Source organism: Galeopterus variegatus, unplaced genomic scaffold (assembly GCF_000696425.1).
Source record: "Galeopterus variegatus unplaced genomic scaffold, G_variegatus-3.0.2 Scaffold5835, whole genome shotgun sequence".
Classification (NCBI taxonomy): Eukaryota; Metazoa; Chordata; class Mammalia; order Dermoptera; family Cynocephalidae; genus Galeopterus; species Galeopterus variegatus.
In genome coordinates, this window is record NW_007731946.1 from 53,524 (window position 1) to 76,595 (window position 23,072).

General features: G+C 35.4%; 1 protein-coding gene across 3 annotated transcripts in view; it reads left to right on the forward strand.

Annotated features, from left to right (window-relative positions):
- The window catches only part of GOLGA4 (golgin A4), a 120,812-nt gene that overhangs the window by 51,080 nt on the left and 46,660 nt on the right, over positions 1-23,072 (forward strand). For all 3 annotated transcript variants that reach the window (XM_008590069.1, XM_008590071.1, XM_008590070.1), the window contains 5 exons: positions 8,199-8,297; positions 8,651-8,783; positions 9,930-10,117; positions 10,422-10,505; positions 12,671-12,818. In XM_008590069.1, the coding sequence (XP_008588291.1) occupies positions 8,199-8,297; positions 8,651-8,783; positions 9,930-10,117; positions 10,422-10,505; positions 12,671-12,818 (652 nt within the window). The remainder of the gene's footprint in view (positions 1-8,198; positions 8,298-8,650; positions 8,784-9,929; positions 10,118-10,421; positions 10,506-12,670; positions 12,819-23,072) is intronic.

The window sequence follows — 23,072 nt, forward strand, 5'->3', positions numbered from 1 at the left end:
AAAAAAAAAAAAAAAAAAAAAAAAAAAAAAATTCATGAGGGTTGGGGTCATGTAGTGAAGTGATTGCAGGGAGTGAGAGAAAAAAGAGCTAGGGTGTCCTCTGTTTTCCCTCCTTGTTTATATTACCAGAAAGAAAGTGCTTTTAGGTTCTAGAGGGTCAAATAATATGATACTTTTACCCAAAAGTTTTTTTTCTATTAAGTGAATATCTTTTCGCTTAATATATTTTTTTTGCTTGTTGTCTTGTATTTTGGGAATAAATGGAGGGTGTTAATGTTAGGTATATTCTATTTCTTGTAAGAAATTAAATACCCAGGTTTTCTACAGGTAATGATTAGATATACATAGGAGAGCAGGCATGTATGAAATTCAGAGTGTACGTTAGAGGTTAGGCATCAGATTCTGAGGGCTTCCTAATGGTGTCTGGAGACACAGGAATACCTGTTTTTTCTCCTGCTGCTCAGTCCTTCACCAGTAGGAGACCCTGACTGAAAATACAGCTGAATATGAAACAGTTAATAGACGAGTAGGCACTCATGTGATATTCCTCATTGCTGCTCTTAGTAAAGATAGGCTTCCATTCTGTCTTTAATCTAAATTATAGAACCAGCATTCTCGGGCACATCAGTGGGGAAAGAGAAAGCACTAGCTTTACTAGCAAGCCCCAGCCTAACTCATCTACTCAGTTGCAGAAGGACTTAGCAAAACTGTTAGGCTTGGCTAAAAAGCATGCCTTACCATGCTTGTTTGTGGTAAGGAGCAGATACGTTGATTTTTCAAAGAAGGTGGGGCTCTGTGAATACTCTGGGTGCTGCCAATCACATTTGCAACTCTACCTTCATTTTTTGGGAGCTGGCAAAATATTGGGGGAAGAGGCAGAGATAAGGAAATATAGAACTAAAAGGTCTTTTTTACCCTGTAGTCTAAATCTGTAATTTTATGCAATAACTTTATCTTCCTGTCTGAGGAAGTACTTATCAGAGTCATAGATTGATGAGTTTCAGGTCTTTTTTTATTCTCTGTCTACCTATATTAGTTTTCTGTTGCTGCTCCAACAAATTACCACAAACTTAGTGGCTTTTAAAACAACACACATATATTATTTCAGAAGTTTGAGATGTCTCACTGGGCTAAAATCAAGATGTCACTAGAGCTTTGTTCCTTTCTGGAAACTCTAGGGGAGAATCTGTTTTCTTGCCTTTTCCAGCTTGTACAGGCTACCCACATTCCTTGACACATGGCCCCCTTCCTCCATCTTCAAAGCTAGCAATGTTACATCTCTGACCACTCTTTCATACTCACTTCTCACTCTGAACTCAGTTGGGAAAGGTTTTCTGATTTCAGGGACCCTCATGATTAGATTGAGCCCACTCGGATAATTCAGGGTAGTCTCCTCATCTCAAGTTTCTTAATTTAATCACACGTGAAAATTCTCTTTTGTCATGTCGGGTAACATATTCCAGTTTGGGGGATTAGAGCATGGGTGTTGTTATTTTGTCTGTCATACTACCTCTGGTGAAGACTCTTATCAGTGAAATGGCCAGAAGGCAATCAATGCATACTTGATATGTTTCTTAACTATTTCATAACTGTTTTTGTAGTAATCCAGATATACTTTTGAACTATAACCCTGGTTCCAGTTACATAAAGAAAAATTTATTCAGTAATTTATATTTAAATACTAAGTAGATAAGTGAGAGTTCTGAACATGTTCAATTTTGTTCATGTAGAGAACAGTTTCCTTCAACTGAATAATCCATAAGATCATGATTGCCACTTAATTAAACATTCAGTAATAAAAGTCATGAAATATTTTTGGGGGGGGGATTAAAATCTGAATAAAGGTTATATACAGTTTCATTCATATTTAACTGATTTAGACTCACAATTGAGTATATCTTTATTTTGTTATATTAAGATATTCAGAAAGTATTCTTTAGTATTTTATTTCTTCCCCATTTGGTTATAAATATGTACATGACTAGAATCTATGAACATTTCTCCTAGTATTTTCTGGCGAACAGAACAGCAGTTCTGTGTAGGCAAATATATCTTATATCAATATCTACCATATTAGATATTTTAAAATGAATCAGATAAAGAAAAAAGGTAAGCAAAAACATTTCCAACAGATACCCTGTAGTTCTCTTTGCTTGATCTTGGATCTTATAACATGAGCAGCTATTAAATAGGAATTTCATACTGTGAGGAAGAGGTATGTAACTACCAGTTTGCCAATTGGTATGAAATTTGCCAATTATGAGCTCATCTAAGTAGGTAGGTTCTTTGATTCCCTTTCGAGGCAAGTTAAATGAGAAGTGAATGAAGCATTGTCTTAGATGTTTCCTTCTTTCTCTTGCCCTTTGTGCATGGCATGTACTTTTTCCATGCTTGACCAGATGTAATTCATTATAAACAATTGCTGTTCTCAAGCTAACCTTAGGGAGGGAAGGTTCATTTTTTTGCAGCTTGAAATCACCTCTGTACATAATGGGCAACAGAGGGCTGCAGTGAAAAGGAGTGGAACAGTTAAAGGTATTAGATACATTCTACTTACCAGGGTTTTTCTCTAAGGAAACAATCAAAAAGACCTTACAAAATTTATGCATAAAAGTGAATGTTAATCCCAGGGTTTGCAAAAACTTAGAAACAATTTAAATGGCCAACAATAGAAGAATTATTGAATTAGTTGTTACATTTATAAGATGTAATGTAAAGCCATTTAATATTGTGCTAAACAGTTCCAATAGTATAAATATAAATTGAAGGTCAACTAGACCCTGCTTTCACTCTCCATGGATAATCCCACTGCCCAAAGCAAGTTCACAGCAATAATTTCCTGTGTATTCTATCATAAAGTTTTCATTTATGCAACCATTTTAAGTGTGTTTTAAGAGTATTTAACAACAGGGTAGATGTTTTACAACAATTACATTCCACTCTAGTATGTTATTCTTATGATTTAAAGAGGGGCTGGTTTAAGCAGTTAAATGGAAGGAACATTATTGATTGTATTCCATGGCAAATGAATGAAGTTGAACATATTTTCTAAATCATTACTGATTTAAACCTAAACTGGAGATATAGTTTATTTAGATTCCTGAAAGATTTTCTTTTCTTCCATAGGTTTACATTTTAGCAAAATAGTTTTGATGATTGAAATTGATATATAAACTATCATAAATTTTGAACATAAATTTTAAACTCTTTTTTTTTTTTTTTTTTTGTCTTTTTGTCTTTTTCCGTGTCCGGCAACGGATCGCAACCCTCAGTGTTGCCCCCGTACAAAATAGTTTTGATGATTGAAATTGATATATAAACTATCAAAAATTTTGAACATAAATTTTAAAATCTTTTTTTTTTTTTTTTTTTTGTCTTTTTGTCTTTTTCCGTGTCCGGCAACGGATCGCAACCCTCAGTGTTGCCCCCGTACAAAATAGTTTTGATGATTGAAATTGATATATAAACTATCAAAAATTTTGAACATAAATTTTAAAATCTTTTTTTTTTTTTTTTTTTTGTCTTTTTGTCTTTTTCCGTGTCCGGCAACGGATCGCAACCCTCAGTGTTGCCCCCGTACCGGACCGGGGACCGGCAACGGGATTGCAACCCTCGGTGTTGATCCCGTGCCTCGCTCAGCCAGTGAGCGGGAACCGGTCCGTATGTGGGATCCGAACCCTCGGGCGGGAGCGCCGCCGCGCTTCCCAAGCGGCGCACTATCCAGTGCGCCACCGGGCCGGCCCCTAAATTTTAAACTCTTAAGTAGCTGTGATGCAGGTTCTCCCCCCTCCCCCCAATATCCCCTCCCCAAAAGATACTAAATTTTAAGATTGGGCTTTAGAATCAGTACTTGGCATCAATTTTTTTTTTTAAAGGACTGAGTCAAGTTGCTGAAATGTTTTAAAAAACGAACCAAACAAAAAAAAAACCCCAATAAAATGACCAGAATGGTGAAGGGACTTGAAATCATGGCCTCTTGGGAGTGGTTTGAAAAACTGGGGATGTGTTATGTGAGAAGACTGAGGAACATTATTATTTATTTAGTAAATACTTATTGTGCCAGTCCTACTAAATACCTAGATTATTATATCTGTCTATCTGTGTACCCAGATGCAGAATATGGAAGGGTGGATAAGACAAAACTCTGACCTAATGAAGCTAATTTTCTAGTGGATAAGACATACATATATACATAACACAGTGCCAGGTAGTAAAAAGTTCTGTGAGGAAAAATAAAGTAAGCATAAAGAGACAAAGAGTGAGTGACTACCCTTAGAGAGGGTAGTCAGAGATTCTGGCTGCTCTTTGAAGAATGGATTATAAGAGTTTGATAAGAATGGAAGTAGGAACCAATTAGGGGACACTTGCAGCAGTAGTAGTGGTAGGGATTGAGGTGGTAAGAAGTAGTGAGATTTGCTACTCACTTTGAAGGTAGTGACAGTATAACTTGCTGATGATTGGACATGGGGGAAGAGTTGTTACCAAACTGAACCAGGGTGCATTCACCTGACAAGCAGCTAAGCCAAAATAGTGACACCAGGTTGCAGTGAAAGAAAGTAGCATTTATTGCAAAGTGCCAAGCAATGGAGAACAGGCAGCTAATGCTGAAAAATCCAAACTCCCTGATGGCTTACAGGAAAGGGTTTTTAAAGGCAAAAATCTTGAATTGGGGCTGGAGGTGCATGATCACCTCGTAGATTTCTCTGGCTTAATCTTAGGTAACAAAGATATATTTCTGGAATCCTAATCATCAGTCATCTGGCTTCAACTAGTCTGGGGTCTGCATGTCTGTGGTCAGCAGTTTCCAACTGGTGGGGGTCTTGGTTTCTGCACAACAACTCAAGGATTATGCATCAGCGATGTTGTCTTTGGACCTGAAGGGAACTAAAACATCTTGTGACTTTGGGATATTGTTTAAGTTTTTATTACTTTCTGATTAACTGGCTATTTAATTCCTGCATGCCCACATTTTTCAGTTAATGATGAGCTAGCAGTTTTAGTTTTCCTAAAACTTTAAGCCTCAAGGACTCCATTTTGTCTCTTATGAGGGGGATCTGGGCAAGGCACCCAGGAATTGGGTATTTGCTTCCTCTCAGAGAGAGGAGTCAAAGTTGACTTCAGAGTAATTTTGGCTTGAGTGACAGAGTGAATGGTGGTATCACATTTGTGGTCTCCATTGGTGTCATGGAGAACAGTGGGATAAGATCAGGTTTTCTGGGAGAAATTTCAGGGTTTGATTTTTTTTTCTGGCCTCAGAGTTTGAAAGTGGTGTCACATGGAAGAAGGATTAGATTTATTCTTGGTGACCCCAAGGGTCTAATCAGTATAATGAAGCTCCAGTCCTGGAGCTAGTGAGATCCCAGTCACAGAGGTGTTGGATAATTGGCCAACCAGCCTGTGGGCTGTAGTTGGGATCTAAGTATAGTAGTTGCCCTTAACCATGAGGGATATGTTCCAAGACCCCCAATGGAGTCTGAAACTGCAGATAGTACTGAACCCTATATATACAGTTGTTCCTCCTATCTGTGGCGGATTGGTTCCAGGATCCCTCATGGGGGGCTGAAATCCAAAGATACTCAATCTCTTATGTAAAATGTTGTAGTATTTACATATGAACTATACACATCTTCCTGTATACTTTAAATCATCTCTAGATTACTTAGAATACATAATAAAGTGTATATGCTATTTAAATATATTGTATTATTTTTTTATTTGTATTAAATTTTGTTGTATTGTTATTATTCTGAATTTTTTTTTAAATTTTAAATTTATTATTATTATTATTTTTTTAAAAGATGACCGGTAAGGGGATCTCAACCCTTGGCTTGGTGTTGTCAGCACCACGCTCAGCCAGTGAGCCAACCGGCCATCCCTGTATAGGATCCGAACCCATGGCCTTGGTGTTATCAGCACTGTACTCTCCCGAGTGAGCCACAGGCCGGCTCATTGTTCTGAATATTTTTGATCCACAATTGGTTGAGTGCACGGAGGCAGAAACTGTGGATATGGAAGGTTGACTGTACTGTGATTTTTACTATACATACATATTAATGATAAAGTTTAATTTGTAAATTAGGCATAGTAAGAAATTAATAATAATAACGAATAGTAAAATAGAACAATTATAATAGTATACCGTAATAAAAGTTATCTAAGTGTGGTCTCTTTCTCAAAATAACTTATTGTACTGTATCATGGGTAACTGAAAGTAGGAAAAGCGAAATCACAGATAAGGGAGAGGACCATTCTAGACAACTGTCGAGGTCCTTTATAACTATAATCATTATTATTTATGAAGTGCTTATTGGCAGAATAGCATGCAGGTTGTGTACAGATAGCAGGGAGAGGGAGAAGGAGACGTGACCAAAAGATACTGCCTTTGTATCCAAGGATTTCTTGTCTAGATGAGATGAAAACGTGCCAAATCTAAAATCCATAGTATGTATTAAGTTTTTGAGGGCTGTTAGGGTTGCCATGTAACAGAATTCAGTATGGTAGGTTGTACAAAATTATTTCAAAATAATGAATAGAAATGAATTTTAAAGCAAGTAAAGGACCCACATTGCCATTAAGGAGATGTGCAGCTGTTCTAAGCTAAAGAATTGGTCTGTGTAAAGTCATGAAGTTAAATGGAGGACTGTGCTTTCCAGACTTTTGGATTTCATGGGCTAAAAAAATTATCTTCCAGTCCCTCCAGAAGTGGGGGAAAGGAGAATTGCCATAGGGCTGCTGACTTTTATTTTTCCAAATAAAGACATGGAGAATAAGAGAGTAGATTCTTTTATTGTCACTATATCATGAAAGAAAAGTTATTTTAATACCCCCCAAAATTAGGAAGGACATACTTCCAAGATAAAGTATAGTTGCTTAAATGAAAGAAATTTAGATTGGTGAAGTCTTCATTGTGGACATGACCAGCATTTGGAGACTACTACTGTGGGGTACATCAGATCAGGAGATATTAGTGAGAGGAACAGTGAACAATGTGCTTAGAGATCATGGGCAATTTGGGTGCAGGGGAGAATAGAGGACACTTACTGCCAGATAATGCCTCAAGTGTTTTGAGACTTAATAAATATGAAACAATGCAAGAACAGGGAGTTGCTTATAAGTTCTTGAAAATATTGTTTAAGGAATATTATTCTATCAAATGTGTGAGGGATGGATTATATCAGAGGAAGACTTGAGGTACAAAATCTAGAAGACTATTGAGGGAAATTAATCATTGAAAGTTACAGAGATCTGTGCTGTGGTTATAGTAGTGGAAAAAGATAGGACTTAAACATTGTAGAGGTCATAAAAGAATTTGATTATATGCAGGGGGATCAACCAAGATAAGTAAAATATGATTTTGAATGTTTTGAATTTAGGGAATTAGTGAGGTAGAAATCCCAGAACAATAAAGGGGTTTTGATGGGCTATCTGATATGTTCCAGATGTTAATCTCTAGCATTCTAAAGGGAGTAAGTGTTAGGAAGAAACACAGAGGACACAGGACTGAGCCCAGAGGAATAGATAGAATCAATGAAGGACAAAGAGGAAACAGTAGTTGACAGAAATATAACCAGGATCCTGGAAGTCATGGAAAGCTGGTACCTCAGTTGAGGTGGTGATTATTGGGGGTTGGTATAACTGACAGATAAAGATCATTGCATTTATTTAGGGAGCCTCGTTAAAAAGAAAGCAGCATTTTTAGTAATTTCAAAAACTGGGAATTTTATTGTTTAGTGACAAACTAGTTCATCCTCTTCATTTTACAGATTAGAAAGCTTGTGATTTTTGACAATGGAATGCTTTCATGTGTTGAGAGGAGGAAGACTCTATTAGCTATCTGGTATATAATTAGTTTTACATCAAGTGAGTGTAAGATAATACAGGTAGTGAGATGTCTCAAGGTAAAGCTTTATTCTTAAGCAAATTTTTACTCTCTCTACATTATATCATTTCAGCAGTCATTACAGCTCCAGAAAGTATACTTTTTCTTCTTGGATCTTCATATTCTTTAAGGAACAAAATTATTTGTTGGTATGAATGTTTTTAAATAGTGTTAATGTTTTAAATGGTGAATATTTTCTATTTTTTCTGACACCTAAGAGAAATGCAAATTTGGATTGATCATGATTTTAAACTTTGAAAATGTTGAGTTCGTAGTTGTTTTATTCCAAATATTACCTATAAAATTCTTTATATTTTAGGAGCTTCAAATGGACCAGCAAGCAAAGAAACATCTCCAAGAGGAATTTGATGCATCTTTAGAGGAGAAAGATCAGTATATCAGTGTTCTCCAAACTCAGGTAAAAGAGTAAAAGAAAAATTTCTGGAATTTTTGGATAAAGAAAAATATAGGGGTTTGGATGGATATCTAAGAGGTTCCAACTAATTTTTTTTTAAAGTCCTATTTTTAAAACTCTTTACATTTCCTCAATGAATTTTAAGGATGATTTGTGATTTATTGTCTCTTTTGGTTATGATATCATTGACAATAGCAAATATAAAAACTGACTGCCTTAGGAGACTTCTTATTTTGATATTTTTCTCCACTCCTGTAAAAAGAATGTTGTTTACTTTATCCAGTTTCTGTTTTAAAGACAGTAATACTGCCATAGTTTCTCTTGATTTTTTTCTAACGAGGCACTTTTTTTTTTAGGTTTCTCTTCTGAAACAACGATTACGAAATGGCCCAATGAATGTTGATGTACCGGCACCATTCCCTCAGACAGAACCACAGGCTGAAAGCTTCACTAAAGAAGAGAACACAGAGAGTGATGTAGAGCCAGTAGGTAAGCTTCATTTTGCCAAAAGTTTAATTTAAAAACTAGAGGAAGATGTTAGAGATTCCAGGCGTGAGCTGATAGACATTTGGTTGAGGTATAAGTAAAGTGTCCTTGATCCTTACAGTTCTGGAAAGATGCAAGGGTTTTTGTTGTTTTTTGGTTCTTTGTGTTTGTTATTCAGATGAAAGAAAGTAAGTGTTTGAATACTTGAAAGTTTCATAGTCTGTGAATAGCACCATGTTTTTGTTATAATTGAAGTTCACTTATTGATAGCAGTAGCTAGACTTTATGTAAACACGTCAGTTTTGCTCAGTGTTAATAAATATGCTATTTGTAATTGTTTGGATATTGTAGTTTTTAAATAATATTGTTTACATATTACTATATTCAAAGATGTGTGCATTTGCCCTATTATTTGCTTTTTAACAGGAAAAAAAAAAAGGAATAGTTGAATTTTGTCTTAAATTTAATTATAACCTTCCCTCTTCTTTGAGGCTTTGAGGTATATATTCAGTAAAATTCCCACTTTTTATTTCCTAGCCTTTTCTCTCAAAGAGACTGATGATAAACCTTTGGTTTGGCCAGAGCCAGAGTTGCTGAGCAGCTAGCTATCTCAGATAGTAGCTAGCTGTCTAAGCCACCAATATATAAGTGGGGGATGGTGTCCCAAAATTCCCCTGGGATATGAAAACTTTACTCATAAATGTAAGGAGATGGAGAAGGCCGTACTTACCAGAACTCTCAGGAAGAGAATGTGGTTGGAAAGAATACTTTATTAATCCTTTTGGGATGGGATCTAAGACACAGGGTAATTTTAAAATTGATTTCAAAATTCAGTTGATTATCAAACTGTCTTTTAAGGAGAGTGGATTCAGTTAATATGAGTTAACTACTGTTGCGGTTGAACCACAAAAGAGATGCATATACTACCTAGCTTCTTCAGATTAATATCAAACAAATAGTAACTAAGAGTAGAGGTTTGGAAAGGTACAGATTATTAGCTGAGCAGTGTTGCCCCCTCTCTTGATCTGGCTGAGAGTATAGGAGAGTGTTGGTATTCAAATACACTGCTATGTAGTAATAGACTAACTGTTCCCAGAGAACCCTTATATTTCTTACTGACTGCCCCTGCTTATGCTGCTTTATTGTTAGCAAGAGATGCAGTTTCTGCTAAAATACTGGAAACACTGCAGCAAAGAGTTAAACGTCAAGAGAATCTACTTCAGCGTTGTAAGGAAATAATTCAGTCACATAAGGAACAATGTACATTATTAACCAGTGAAAAAGAAGCCCTGCAAGAACAACTCGATGAAAGACTTCAAGAACTAGAAAAGATGAAGGTAAAAGAACAACTGAGTTTTGTTCTAAATTAATTCTGTAAAGCTGGATCTACAGGCTCCAGCTTGACCTGCAGCTCCTCTGGAAAGCCTTCCTCCATCCTCCGTAGACAGGATGCAGAGGGTATTTTTGTTTGGGTACCGAAGTGCGTTGGGCTTTATAGCACTTAACATACTTTTCAGACTTCCTATGTACTTTTTTCTCCTACTGGACTATAAGTAGTATCTAAATTAGATAAAATGTTTAGATTTCTCATATGAGAGAAGCTTTATTAGAGATGGAAATGAATTTTTAAAACTTTTTTAGGAGCTTCATATGGCTGAGAAGACTAAACTTATCACTCAGTTGCGTGATGCAAAGAACTTAATTGAACAGCTTGAACAAGATAAGGTAAAACAACAAAACTTATGATACTAAAATTTGTCAGGGGTCCCAAAAATTTACTTTTGGAAGCAATTGGAAGCATTAATAGGTCTGCTTTCCAAAAATATTACGGCTGCTTTTGTGAAGAAAATATTTTTACTTTCTAGATTTATATAACTATTAGCATTAGTTTTGTATCATGTGAATCTGATTCTCTCTGATTTCTTGATTTCAGTCAGCATTTCGATTTGTAAATTAGAATAAAGCTTGCAAAGGAAATCTCTATCGTACATCTACTTTTCAGAGAAAGGTTAAATTATTTATAGTTAAGATATTCTCAGTGTGATTGGTATCAGTATGTTCTTTCAGATATTATGGAAACAGATTAATCTCTCAGTTACCTAAAAGTAAAGTTACCTGAAAGTAAAGAAATGATAATATATATATTTGTATAAAGAAAAATGTCTACAAATGAATTTTAGACTGTATAGGTGAGATTGGAGGATTGAGGAGTCTTATTCTTGGAAGTTTGGAGTTGGAGCAGAAGCTATAGCTGCGTAGCACAGACAGCTGAAAATTTATGGGTAAACAGTTTTTACCTAACTTTTTCAGCCCCAAGTTCTTGGGTCCTTTTTCCAAGCAGCTCCTAGTTTGTTTCACACTGCCCACCATTTTCTTTAATGTGCCGGTTTGTAGCTACAGTATGTGAGAACTGTCCTATTGTTGAAATGCATTGGCACTTTTTTCATTCTTTCTATAATATCATTTTGCTATATTCTATTCTATAAACTTCATGAGGGCCCCCTTTAAAAAAAATTTATTATGAAAAAAATTAAGACATTTACAAAGGAAGAACTATTAGTAAAAAGAATTTTTGTGAGCCTATCACCTAGCTTCAACAGTTAACATCTTCATGGCTAATCTTGTTTCATCTCTGCATTGCCAACCCCCATTGTCCTCCTCAACCCAGGATTGTTTTAGAGCAAATCCAAATCTTACAATTTCTTCATAAGAATTTTAATATATCTTTAAAAATAAAGAACTCTTTATTTTTTTAAAAGTATAACCACATTATCATGATCACATCTAAAAATTTAATAATTCCTTAATACAATTTGCTGTCTAGTCAGTTTTGGATTTTCCCTGTTATCATTTTTTTTCTTTTTATAAATCTCTTATGAATTCGCTTTTATGAATCTAAATAAAATTCTTTCATTGCAATTGGTTGATATGATTCTTAAGAATTCTCTTAACCTGTAGTTTTGATTATCCTCTCTCTTTTTCTCCATTGTGATTTGGTTTTTGAAGAAATTGAAGGCCCACACTTTTGTTTTGAAATTTCATATAACAATGCCCCATTTGCCTGGTTATTATCTGTCCATTAATATCAGCCATCTGGAAGAGTCATACTCTAAAGCAGGGGTCAACAAACCTTGCTAGTAAGGTAGTACTCTTAAGACCATAAAATAGCTGTCACTAAGTTTGAACACTTTTTCCAGAGACAAATTGAACCACCCCACTTTTTGTTAGTCCGAAATGACTGATTTAATATATAACATTTGGTTATCTTTTTCCCTCTAGTGACCATCATTTCTATTATAGATTATCTAGAAAGAGGTAACAGAAACAACCAGCAAATTGAGGAATTGGGGGTGCCTTACTGACAGTAGTAAGGACTAATGGTGGGACCAGAGACAGTCACAGGAGGAAAGCAAGTAGATCTGTACTGCAGTCTTGCTCCATGCAGTGTGGTGTCACACACTTCACACTCTTCACAGTCTCTGGGGTTATCCCTGTGTTACAGCACAGATCAATAATTGTAGTTCATCCTGAGCCAAGGTTAAAAAGACCATATTTTGTTCATTATAAACTGTTTACTAAGACAGTAAAAAATTACAGCACATGTATAGAAAGATTACAAAATAAATCTTTTACCTAAAAACATGTTTTAATGCTTAAAGGACTAAACTTACTATTAACATAGTATTTATTTCGAAAATACCCTGATATCATACTGGGTTACTGAGGCATAGAGCAGAACATAGACTGCAGTTTGTGAAACACTGAAATAATTCTGATGCTGTATTTAGTAAGAAATACTATTTTTTCTCCCTTTTTAATTAAGTTTGATTTGTGCTATTGATGATGCCGTTTTGTTATGCAAGTGCTTTACAGCCTGCACTTCTGTTCAGGGAATGGTAATAGCAGAGACAAAACGTCAGATGCATGAAACCCTGGAGATGAAAGAAGAAGAAATTGCTCAGCTTCGTAGTCTCATCAAACAGATGACTACCCAAGGAGAGGAATTACGAGAACAGAAGGAAAAATCTGAAAGAACTGGTAAGAACTCAGGGGTTACTTGTTTTATGTTGGAGATCAAGTCATTTAAAGTACTTGACCAGTATTTTAAGAAATTAATTAGCTATTGATAAAAATGCTTAACTGTAGAGACTCTTTATAAGACTCCAAACTGCTCATTGGAGGGGAATAAGGATTGGCAAACTATGGTCTGTGGGCCAAATTCAGCCCATTGTTTGTTTATGTACTACCCTCAAGCTAAGAATGATTTTTACATTTTTAAATGTTTGAAAAAAAGAATATGTGAGAGAGACCATATGTGACCTGAAAACCTAAAATATTTACCATCTGGCTCTTTATAGAAAATGTTTGCTGATCACTGCCTTAAAGTATCAAAATTCAGGTTTAAAATTTTGGAACTTCCAGGTAGGCAGAACTTGGTACTTATTATTAAATACCTGCTACCTTATAGAAGCTCTAGGGGAAACAAAAGCTATAATGGTATATAGGTCTGCTTTTAAAGTGAATAATGAACAATTCAATGTTATACATAATAGCATTATGTTTTGACATAATAAATGCTAGGTTGTAAAGTACAGAAACTGCACAGTATTCAAGGAGGTACAATATTGAGTAATGCTAGGAAAGGGGAGATGTTAGAAAGAAGTGAGAGTAGGATAAACTATGCCTTCAGGTCAATGAGGATGTAAATTGTGAGGTAGGCCTCAAATAATGAATAGCATGGGCTTAAACAGAGAGGTGGAGGCAGCAGACAATTCAGATGCTATATAAATAGGCACAGTGACCATAGTGGGTGTGTGAATCAACTGAAAATCATTTTTGCTAAAGTGGGAAATTAAGTTGGATTGTGAAGGAACTGACTGTTGAAATCTTAAAAAGTAGTAGCTGAGCTTAGACTATATATATAAGGCAGCAGGAAACCAGTAATAGGACAGCATGATGTGATGGAAGCTAATGTTTTATATAAAAAAGAAATGAAGTGGAAAGTCAAACTTAGACGCAAAGGCAGAAATCCACGTTTGAGTATCTGAGAGCTTTGGCCACCTTGACTAGGATGGTGGTTCTGGGAAAGGAAGGAAAGGAAAGGTAGAATCTTCAGAATTTGGTGTCTGATCAACTTGGAGGGGCAGAAGAAAAAGTTTTAAGCTTAGGAGACTGCATATTGTAGAGTTAGAATAGGAAATCTAAATGGGGAAGTTGAGGATTGGAGTGAGATGATGAGATCTTTTAGACAATTTGAATTTGAGCCAGTCATGAGCTTTCCAGATGGAATTGACTTGTAGGAATTTGGAAATAAGAAACTGGAACTTCTTTCAGGAGTCATTATTTTGGGCTCGAAGCGTACGGTTAAATTGTAGGAGAGGCTTTCTCCAAAAGGTTAAATTTTACAGTGGTAGTAATGGTAGTGGTAGTAGCAGCAGCTGCTACTGCTGACAATTATTTAGCACTTGCTGCTGTGGCTGCAACCACTACCGCTACCACTATCACTACTGCCGCTGCTGCTGCTACTATTAATACTACTGCTAGCCAACAGTTATTTTAGCAAGGTTCTGCTATTTAGTGCTTTACTTGTATTTACTTGTGTTTAATCCTAACTCCTAATGAAATAGTACTATTAGTGTCCTTATTTTACAGATAAGAAAGCCTAAGAACATAGAAGTTAAGTAATTTGCCTACATTCATGCACAGAGAGTAAGTGCTCATATATAGTCAGGATTTTTAATTTAGGCATTATGGCTCCAGAGTCTGTGCCTTTAACCATAGAGATCTTGAGTTTGGCAAAGAGAAAGAAATGAAAAAAAGAAGTTATCTCAAAAAGTCCTATGACTTTTTGTAGACAGTTACACATTTCGAGGGACTGTAAGAGATATTTCAGAAAGTGGGGAGGGGAGGGTGGAGACTTCGAAAAAGTCTTTGCATTTGGTGAGGATTTGAGTCCCAGGAGGCAGTTTTGAGAAATGATTTTAGAAACTAGATTGTAAAGTGTTAAGGAGGGAAGTGAGTCTGGATGAGAGAGAAATATTTGGTTGACACCAAATGTACTCATAAATAACTCCACATCTTATTGAAGTTGTTTTATGGATAAAGTGGTTGGGGAATTTAGTTTATGAATTTATTCCCATTAAACCTAAAAAATTTCCCTTCAAAGAGAGTTAATAGGGCCGGCCCGGCGGCGCACTGGATAGTGCGCCGCTTGGGAAGTGCGGCGGCGCTCCCGCCCAAGGGTTCGGATCCCACATACAGACCGGTTCCCGCTCGCTGGCTGAGCGAGGCGCGGGAGCAGCGCCGAGGGTTGCAATCCCGTTGCCGGTCCCCGGTCCGGTACGGGGGCAACACTGAGGGTTGCGATCCGTTGCCGGACACGGAAAAAGACAAAAGACAAAAAAAAAAAAAAAGAGAGAGTTAATAGACAGCATCTTTCAGAATATAATCTTTGAAGACTTACTTGAAGCAGTTTGAGAGTTGTGAAACCTTATTCAACAGGTTTGCTTTCAGCGAACAGAAAACCAGCTTCTCATATCAAGCTTTTCCATTTTTCGGGACTGCTTTTTGTTGACTCTTGTAGCCAGACAGGAGAAAATAATGTTGGTTAGGGAATTAAATTTCCTTTTTAAAAATGGGGTGTAGGGCCGGCCCGGTGGCGCACTGGATAGTGCCGCCGCTTGGGAAGCACCGAGGGTTGCGATCCCGTTGCCGGTCCCGGTCCGGTACGGGGGCGACACTGAGGGTTGCGATCCGTTGCCGGACACGGAAAAAGACAAAAAAATAAATAAATAAATAAATAAAAATAAAAATGGGGTGTACTTTGTGAGGAGGTAGAAACTGATGAATAAATATCAAGTCGAAAGGGTAAGTAATGAAAAGGTAAACAAAATATACAATTAATAGCTTTCCTTCCCTTGCTTCTCCAAAACACAGATGTATTTTGTTTTTCAAGTTGATATTCATAAAACTACATATTTGTAAATATTTGATAGCCTATAAATTGAAAAACCTTTCTGGTAATATTACTATCAAAATATTGAAAATTAATAAATACTAAAAGAGAATTAAGATTTAAATTACTTAGTAGATGCATTCACTTTGGAAGGTCTTTAGATAACAGTTATAAGTAATTTTATAGATATTTTTAAAGAATTATATTTGTAGTTATAATTATCGAGGACTATGATAGTAAGTTGTAACAGACTGGTTCCACATTGAAGATATTGCCTTTTTTTTTTTTTTCCTTTTTGTCTTTTTTTACTGACCGGTAACGGGATCGCAACCCTCAGTGTTGCGCCCGCACTGCGCTCAGCCAGTGAGCGGGAACCGGTCTCCACATGGGATCCGAACCCTAGGCAGGAACACCGCTGCACTCTCAAGCGGCGCACTCTCCAGTGCGCCACCGGGCCGGCCCGAAGATATTGCCTTTTAAATCTATAATGACAACTAATATTGCACACCAGCTGCATTTCATCTAATGGTCTTTTTTGAGTCTGAACAAAACTGTTTAACTAGAAAATGGTTATTAGTTCAAATATAAAGTGCATTTGCCAATTGAAAGAAAAATTCCAATTAAGTAGTAAGCATCAGAAAAGGTCAATGTAAAGGAAGTAGGGTTTCCATAAATAGTCTGTGAACATCATCCAGCTCTTGGAGAATTCAGTTGCTATGTTAAATATTTGTCTTTCTCTTTCTTGGATTTAAAATTTAAAGGCTAAACACATAAGAGCTGGCCATTGTAAGAAAAATATTAACATCACTGTGGCTTGGTGGTGTTAGTATTTTAGAAGTAGGTGTGTCTGTATAAAACTAGTATAAAAGAAAATTAACTCTAATGCATTTTCAACTGTAAAAAATTTGACTCTGATATTGTTAGTAATTCTTGATGTATGGATATTAGTAGAAAAAACTAATGCCTTTGGCTTCATTATTCTGGATGTCAAAATTGGCTCAAGAACATTTCACACTACTTTTCTTGGGAAATAATCTATTATTACACTGCTCCTCATCAAAACCTGTGATGCCTCTCCTATGTTGGAGGACAGAGGAAATCTGAATGTTTCTGATTTAAAAAGAATAATTCTATCATAAAATACTAAGACTGAATATGGTGTTGTACCAATTTCAGGATGCTGTATCAACCTGTAGTACTTAAATAGTCTTGTCTCTAGCAGAAATGTTGGGTATGTTTTTTGAAGTGTTATACAATAGCACTTTTATTTTGTTAAAATAATTTATTTTAGTGGATAAAACCAAAAATAAATATATTTGTGTGTGTACGTGTGTTTACCAGGGTAGGAGGTAAGGGTATCTGACTAGTTATTAATGAAGTATGTTACCAAAAAATTAGAAAATAGAGAAAACAAAAACACATCACTGTTGTTTCAGTATATTTCCATGTAATCTTTTCTCCAATCCTTATTTTTATGTTATTGTAATAATATTGTATACCCAATTTTGTATGTTCTTTTTTCCTCCGTTTAGCATTATGTTAGGAATAGTTTCACATGTTGCTAAAGCGCTAACATTTTAATGGCTGTGTCAAAGTGCATGTACATCATTTACTTGCTAACCATTTCTCTATTGATCAACACCTAGATAATTTTGTAGTTTTGCTATTATGAGGTATAATAATTTTGTGATATAGCTTATTCCATATCGTTGAATTTTTTCTCAGGATAAATTCTTACCCAGTCTTTTTTGTTAGTTACCTTTAAATGATTTAAAATAGCCATTACAAAAAAAGAGCCCACTCCACAATGTTAATCCCCCCTTCATTAAAATGCTCTTGCCTACAGTTATGCAAAATTAATAAAATATTCTGCTTGGACTAGGAAAGTATTCTGAGTGTACTAACTTTTGTAAACCCTGTTTCCCCTTTTATGTACCCTGTCTTTGCTGAAGTTTTGTGTTTTATATGATTGGCTGCATTTGAAAACTTGGATTTACTCATAACATCCTTTGCTTTTTTATTGTCATGTTGTGTTTGTACAGGAAATAAGGTTTTCATTTGTTATGGTATAGGTCCGATATACCGAGGACATTCAATGAAACATATTTGATATTTGAAGGTCCCTTTAAAATAGAGTATATGTATTTAAATAATGTGTAAGATTTATGTATTTTTATAGAACAAACTGAAATTAAATGTGTATTTATGTACTTTATTAGTTGCTGATAATTTATGTAACAAAGTTTTCTTGGAGTCTTAAGTCTCACAAAACATCTTATTTTTGTGCATCCACACATGCCAATAAGTGAATCATGGTGCCTTTCCCAAGCCTTGTATGAACAGGACTGGGGTAAGGGCTATATATATATATTTTTTTTTTCTTATCATGGGTACTTAGAATAGCTTTATGAAGAAAATTCCATGTTTCTCAGGCAAAAAAAACAAACAAAAAACCAAAAATGTAGATTTTAAGTATGCCATGTTTGATAAGCAATATGTACATTTTTTTGATATACTACCTGAATATCTGATGGAAACATTTATTATTTTAAATGGATTTTAAAATGCATTTATTTATGTCCTCAGCAGTGTCACTGTTACTGGAAAGCATCAGCAACTGGAAGAACACATTTCTTTGGTGTAGAATATTTCCAATTTAACTAAATTTACTTAGTTTTAGCCTATAATATTTTTCAAGATTAGTGTGAAGATTTCAAGGTATTTGGTTGATAAATTTGTATATAGGGAGTGCATGAAAATTTGGATAGATGTTTAAATTTTTTGAAGGTCGAAGCATAGTCAGGTTATAGAAGAACCTTGTTATATATTTTGGTAAGTGGCTTAAAATGTCGATTTCCACTGCAAAAGTGATATTTGTTTAATTTCTGAAGGCCCCAATTTATATAAAAGCATTGCACTATCTGATTTATGCCACTGGGTGGTAGTATTTTATTTTCATTTACTTAAGCTCTAGACCAGTAGTTCTCAAATTTTTTGACTTTAGGGACCTCTTTATATTCTTAAAACTTACTGGAGATTCCAGAGAGCTTTTTTTATGTGGGTTATATGTATTGATGTTTATTGTATTAGTAATTAAAACTAAAAATTGTTTAATTCATTTTAAAATAACAATTATTAAACTCATTACATGTTAGCATAAATACTTTTATGAAATATACCTATATATTCCAAAATAAAATTTAGTGTGAAGAATTGCTTGTATTTTTGTTTATCTCATTGTTTGGCTTAATAGAATATAGCTGCATTTTCATGCCTGTTTCTGCATTCAGTATGTTGTGATATGTTTTTTTGGTTGATATATATGAAGAAAATCTGCTTTCAAGCAAATACGTATTTGGAAAAGGGACAACCTCACAGATTCTCTGAAACGGTCTCAGGACCCCAGGATCTTTGGACCACACATTGAGAACTGCTGCTCTAGGCTTTTGATTTATTCACAAAAGAAGCTTTATGATTGGGTGGGAATTCTTAAAGCCAAAAATTCTCTTCGTTGCTATTTCTGTCAATTTTCATTTTATTCATTTTATAGTACTACATACTTTTATTACTTTAATGCCACATGCAGCTCTTTTGCTGGGATAAAGACGTAGGCACTGGCTTATGTATTCATTATTGATGTCATTAACCAGCTTCTTAGGATCAACAGTTAATATGGAGGTTGGCAGCCTTTCTACACTTCTGTCTGCATCTTTGTTTATTCCCTGCGGTGGAAATAGAACTGGGTCTTGTTAGCCTCATTGTAAAGTGTTCTCTGGGCCAGTGCACCAAAACAGTAATGCTATGTGGAAACTTAGAATTCTGGCATTTGTTATTATGATTGATCAGGATGTTCAGGATGAGGAGGGGAAAAGGTGACTGAGTGGCAAAAACAAAGCCACATTCTTCCTAGCTTTGTTTAAGGACTAGTTCTTTTATTTCCCTCCCCTCTTTACTTCAACTATTTTTTTTGTGAAAAAAAATTTTATAGCACCCAATATCTAGTATGTGCTTGGCAGATGGTAAACATCTAATAAATATTTGATGAATGAGTGATTGGATTATTGAACTGTAAATTACCTATCTTTCTCATTTAACTGTTATAGTAAGCATTTGTCCATTTAAAAAATTCCCATGGACGTGAGTGAACCTTGTCTGAAGTATGAAGTGTAAAACGAGGAGCTAGCAGTGAAAGGCCTGCCCTGCATTTTCCTTAACTGACAGAGGACCATGCTTAAGTTTCATTAAATTTTTGCCTAGATGTATTTTCAAAGTGTTTTTGCCTTTTTAAAATCAAAATTGCCTGAGATACATTGAATTTTACTTTGGAAGAACACAGTGTGTTCTTGCAACATTCTGCAGCAGTTCGTGCTTAGCCTTCCTGCTGATGTGTGCTGTGACTGTGGTTTTCCCGTGCACTCTTGCATGTTGGCCGAAGACTTGTCAGTTGTGGCTGATGCACGTTTTCTTTTGCCCCACTCACTTATCCTTTGTTGATAATTGAAAGACAAATTATGTAGACATTCAGAACAGACTTCTTTACTTACATTAAAATCCTAGCATTGGTTTCTCTATGGAAAGAGTAGGGAATTCACTTTTAGAACATTATAGGCTACAGACGCCACTTTAGTGTGTCTGGTGGGTTACAAGGTCATAACATGAGATGTTTCTGGTTAGTAAGTAAACTCTCAGTATATCCTCCTTAAACATTGAAGTGGGACTCATTGTTGGAGGCAGACTTCCTGTAAGGAAGTGGCTTCATTTGTGATACAGTGTAGAATCCATGATGGATTAGTTTTCTACATGTAAATATATGTGATGTGTTTTAATGCTTTTTTTCTTTATACTTAACATTTCTTTGAAGCAAGATGTAAAGGAAAGCAGTGAATTTTTGTGCCTATCAGAGGTATAATGTGTTGCATTTTGTTGAGTGTTAGAAGCCTTTAGTGTAACTGATTGGTTTGGAAATTCTGATTTAGTAAGAAATATTGCTCAACTGAGCTCAATCGGTGTCAGCATTCTTAGTTTTTAGAAATATTGCAAGGTAAGGATCATTTATTAAATCCCATTTTAAAGTTTTACCATAAAACCTGTATATTCAAGTTGATTTATCATCTGAGGGAAAATTTGGGTACCTCAATTATTGCATTTGAATGAGGATGTTGAGTTAAAATATTTCAAAGGTTTCTTTCTAGGTATGAAATTATTTGGTTCACTGACATGGTGGTGGAAAGTGGGAGAGAGGATTAAATTTAGATGAAAAGAACTATGGAACCTAATCCTACTTTCTTCATTATATGATGGATAATTAGGTGGCTTAGGAAAACTATTTTAGTGGATTAAACACTAAAATTATAATATAAAATATAGGACAATATTCTAAAATGTACTAAGTGTGGTTAGAAAACTTAAGTCAGTGGGAAATTATATCTAAATAGAAACTTGTAGCATGGACTTTTTTGTTGTTTGAAAAGGCGAGAGCACTAAATTTATTTTTATAATGTGCTGTATTCTGGAAATTTAAAAATGAAACCAAAGAAAATTCACTTTGTATTGACTATATAAAGTTTTATGTTGCTTAACTGACAGAAGTTCTTTATTTAAACTGTATTTTGCTGGAAGAGCATCAAAACTACCTTCAGGTTCTCCAGAGCCTGACTTAAGATATTTCTGTGAAGTACTTAGAAGTGCTAAGATACAGTTTTACATGCTGAATAATAATAATGATGAAAAGCCACCAATGATATCTAAGCATTAAAAAATATTGTCATTCCTTTTTCTACTTTTTTCTTTCCCAGATTTAAATCTTCAGCACAAACTAAGCAGTAAGCCCTCTGTTATAGAATCTTTTTCTTATAATCAGTTACTTTACTTGTCTGAGGAAACTAATTTTTTGTTAGTAGCAAGAGCTAATTGTTTCTGTTTGCCTGACACTAGAACTCTTAGAGTAAAAGAATATCTATATAAAACAAAGACAACATTTTCTCTTAAGTAGTTTATTTTCCAACAGATTTATATTTGCATATGTACGAGAGTACTTCAAAAAGTTGAAGTTATTTTGTTGTTTGCAGGCAAATGCCAGTAGAGTTAGAATAGGAATCTTTAAAAATAATTTCAGCTAATTTATATTCCTTTGAAATTTAGATCTTATTTAAACATTGGTTTTGTAGTTTGGGTATATAAAGTGAATCAATTGGATAGGTTTATTTTTTATATAAAAGATATGGTTGCCAGAGAGATTATTCTTTAAACTGTTAAACAAAGTAAATTGTGTTTCCCAGAATTCAGCCTTCTCTTGCCTTTTTCTGTAACTAATGCAATTTGCCATTAAGAAAATGGTTTAGAATAGATGTTTGTCTTCAGGTATGTAATTCCTGTGCCCAAACCACAGTCTGTTAAGCCAAATTGTGGTTAATAAAAAGTCTTTTTTCTGAGATGCCATATGTTTAAGTTCCCACATTTCTTATACCATTGTAAGGGAAAATATTACATTTGTCAATGAGCTGTCTCCACATGTCTATGAAGACATGTTTCTTGATAGAATTAAAAACACATCTTGAAAACTGAGTTTTGTTTATAGTCTCAATCTGTGGTAAAGGGAAGTCTGGGGACTTCAATGAGGACCAAAGGAAATAATCTAGGATGACAGTAGCAGTAGGATGTTCACAGCATATCATTATGCTAATAATGTATGTGTATGTATATGCATGCATACACTTCAACACAAACATATACACATGCATACAGTGGATCTTCAAAAAGTTCATGGGTCGTAATATCTCTTAATTGTATTTTTCCACAAACTTTTTGAAGTATCCTTGTGTATATGTAAATATAAACACACACATATTTGTATTTTAGGTGCCAAGTTCCCAGCTGTTGCACCCATCCTGATTTTGTTTGATGCTGGGTGAGCTATTTGGCCTCCTTAATGACCTTACTACTCTAGCCAAGATGATTATGTTTGCAGGGCCTGCATTCTTACTTATCTCAACCAAGGACTGCCTGCTGGTAGTGCTTCTCTATTGTTGAATCAGGTAAAGGTTTCTTTCTAGTTAACTGAAAAGAGCCATAGTTTCGTACTTATACAAGAGTAGGTTTCATTTCAAAATGTGCTGTTTAAGGGCCGGCCTGGTGGCGCACTGCTACAGTGCGCCGCTTGGGAGTGTGGTGGCGCTCCCGCCGAGGGTTCGGATCCCACATACAGACCGGTTCCCGCTCACTGGCTGAGCGAGGGGCGGGCGCAGCACCGAGGGTTGCGATCCCGTTGCCGGTCCCGGTCCGGTACGGGCGCGACACTGAGGGTTGCGATCCATTGCCGGACACGAAAGAAGACAAAA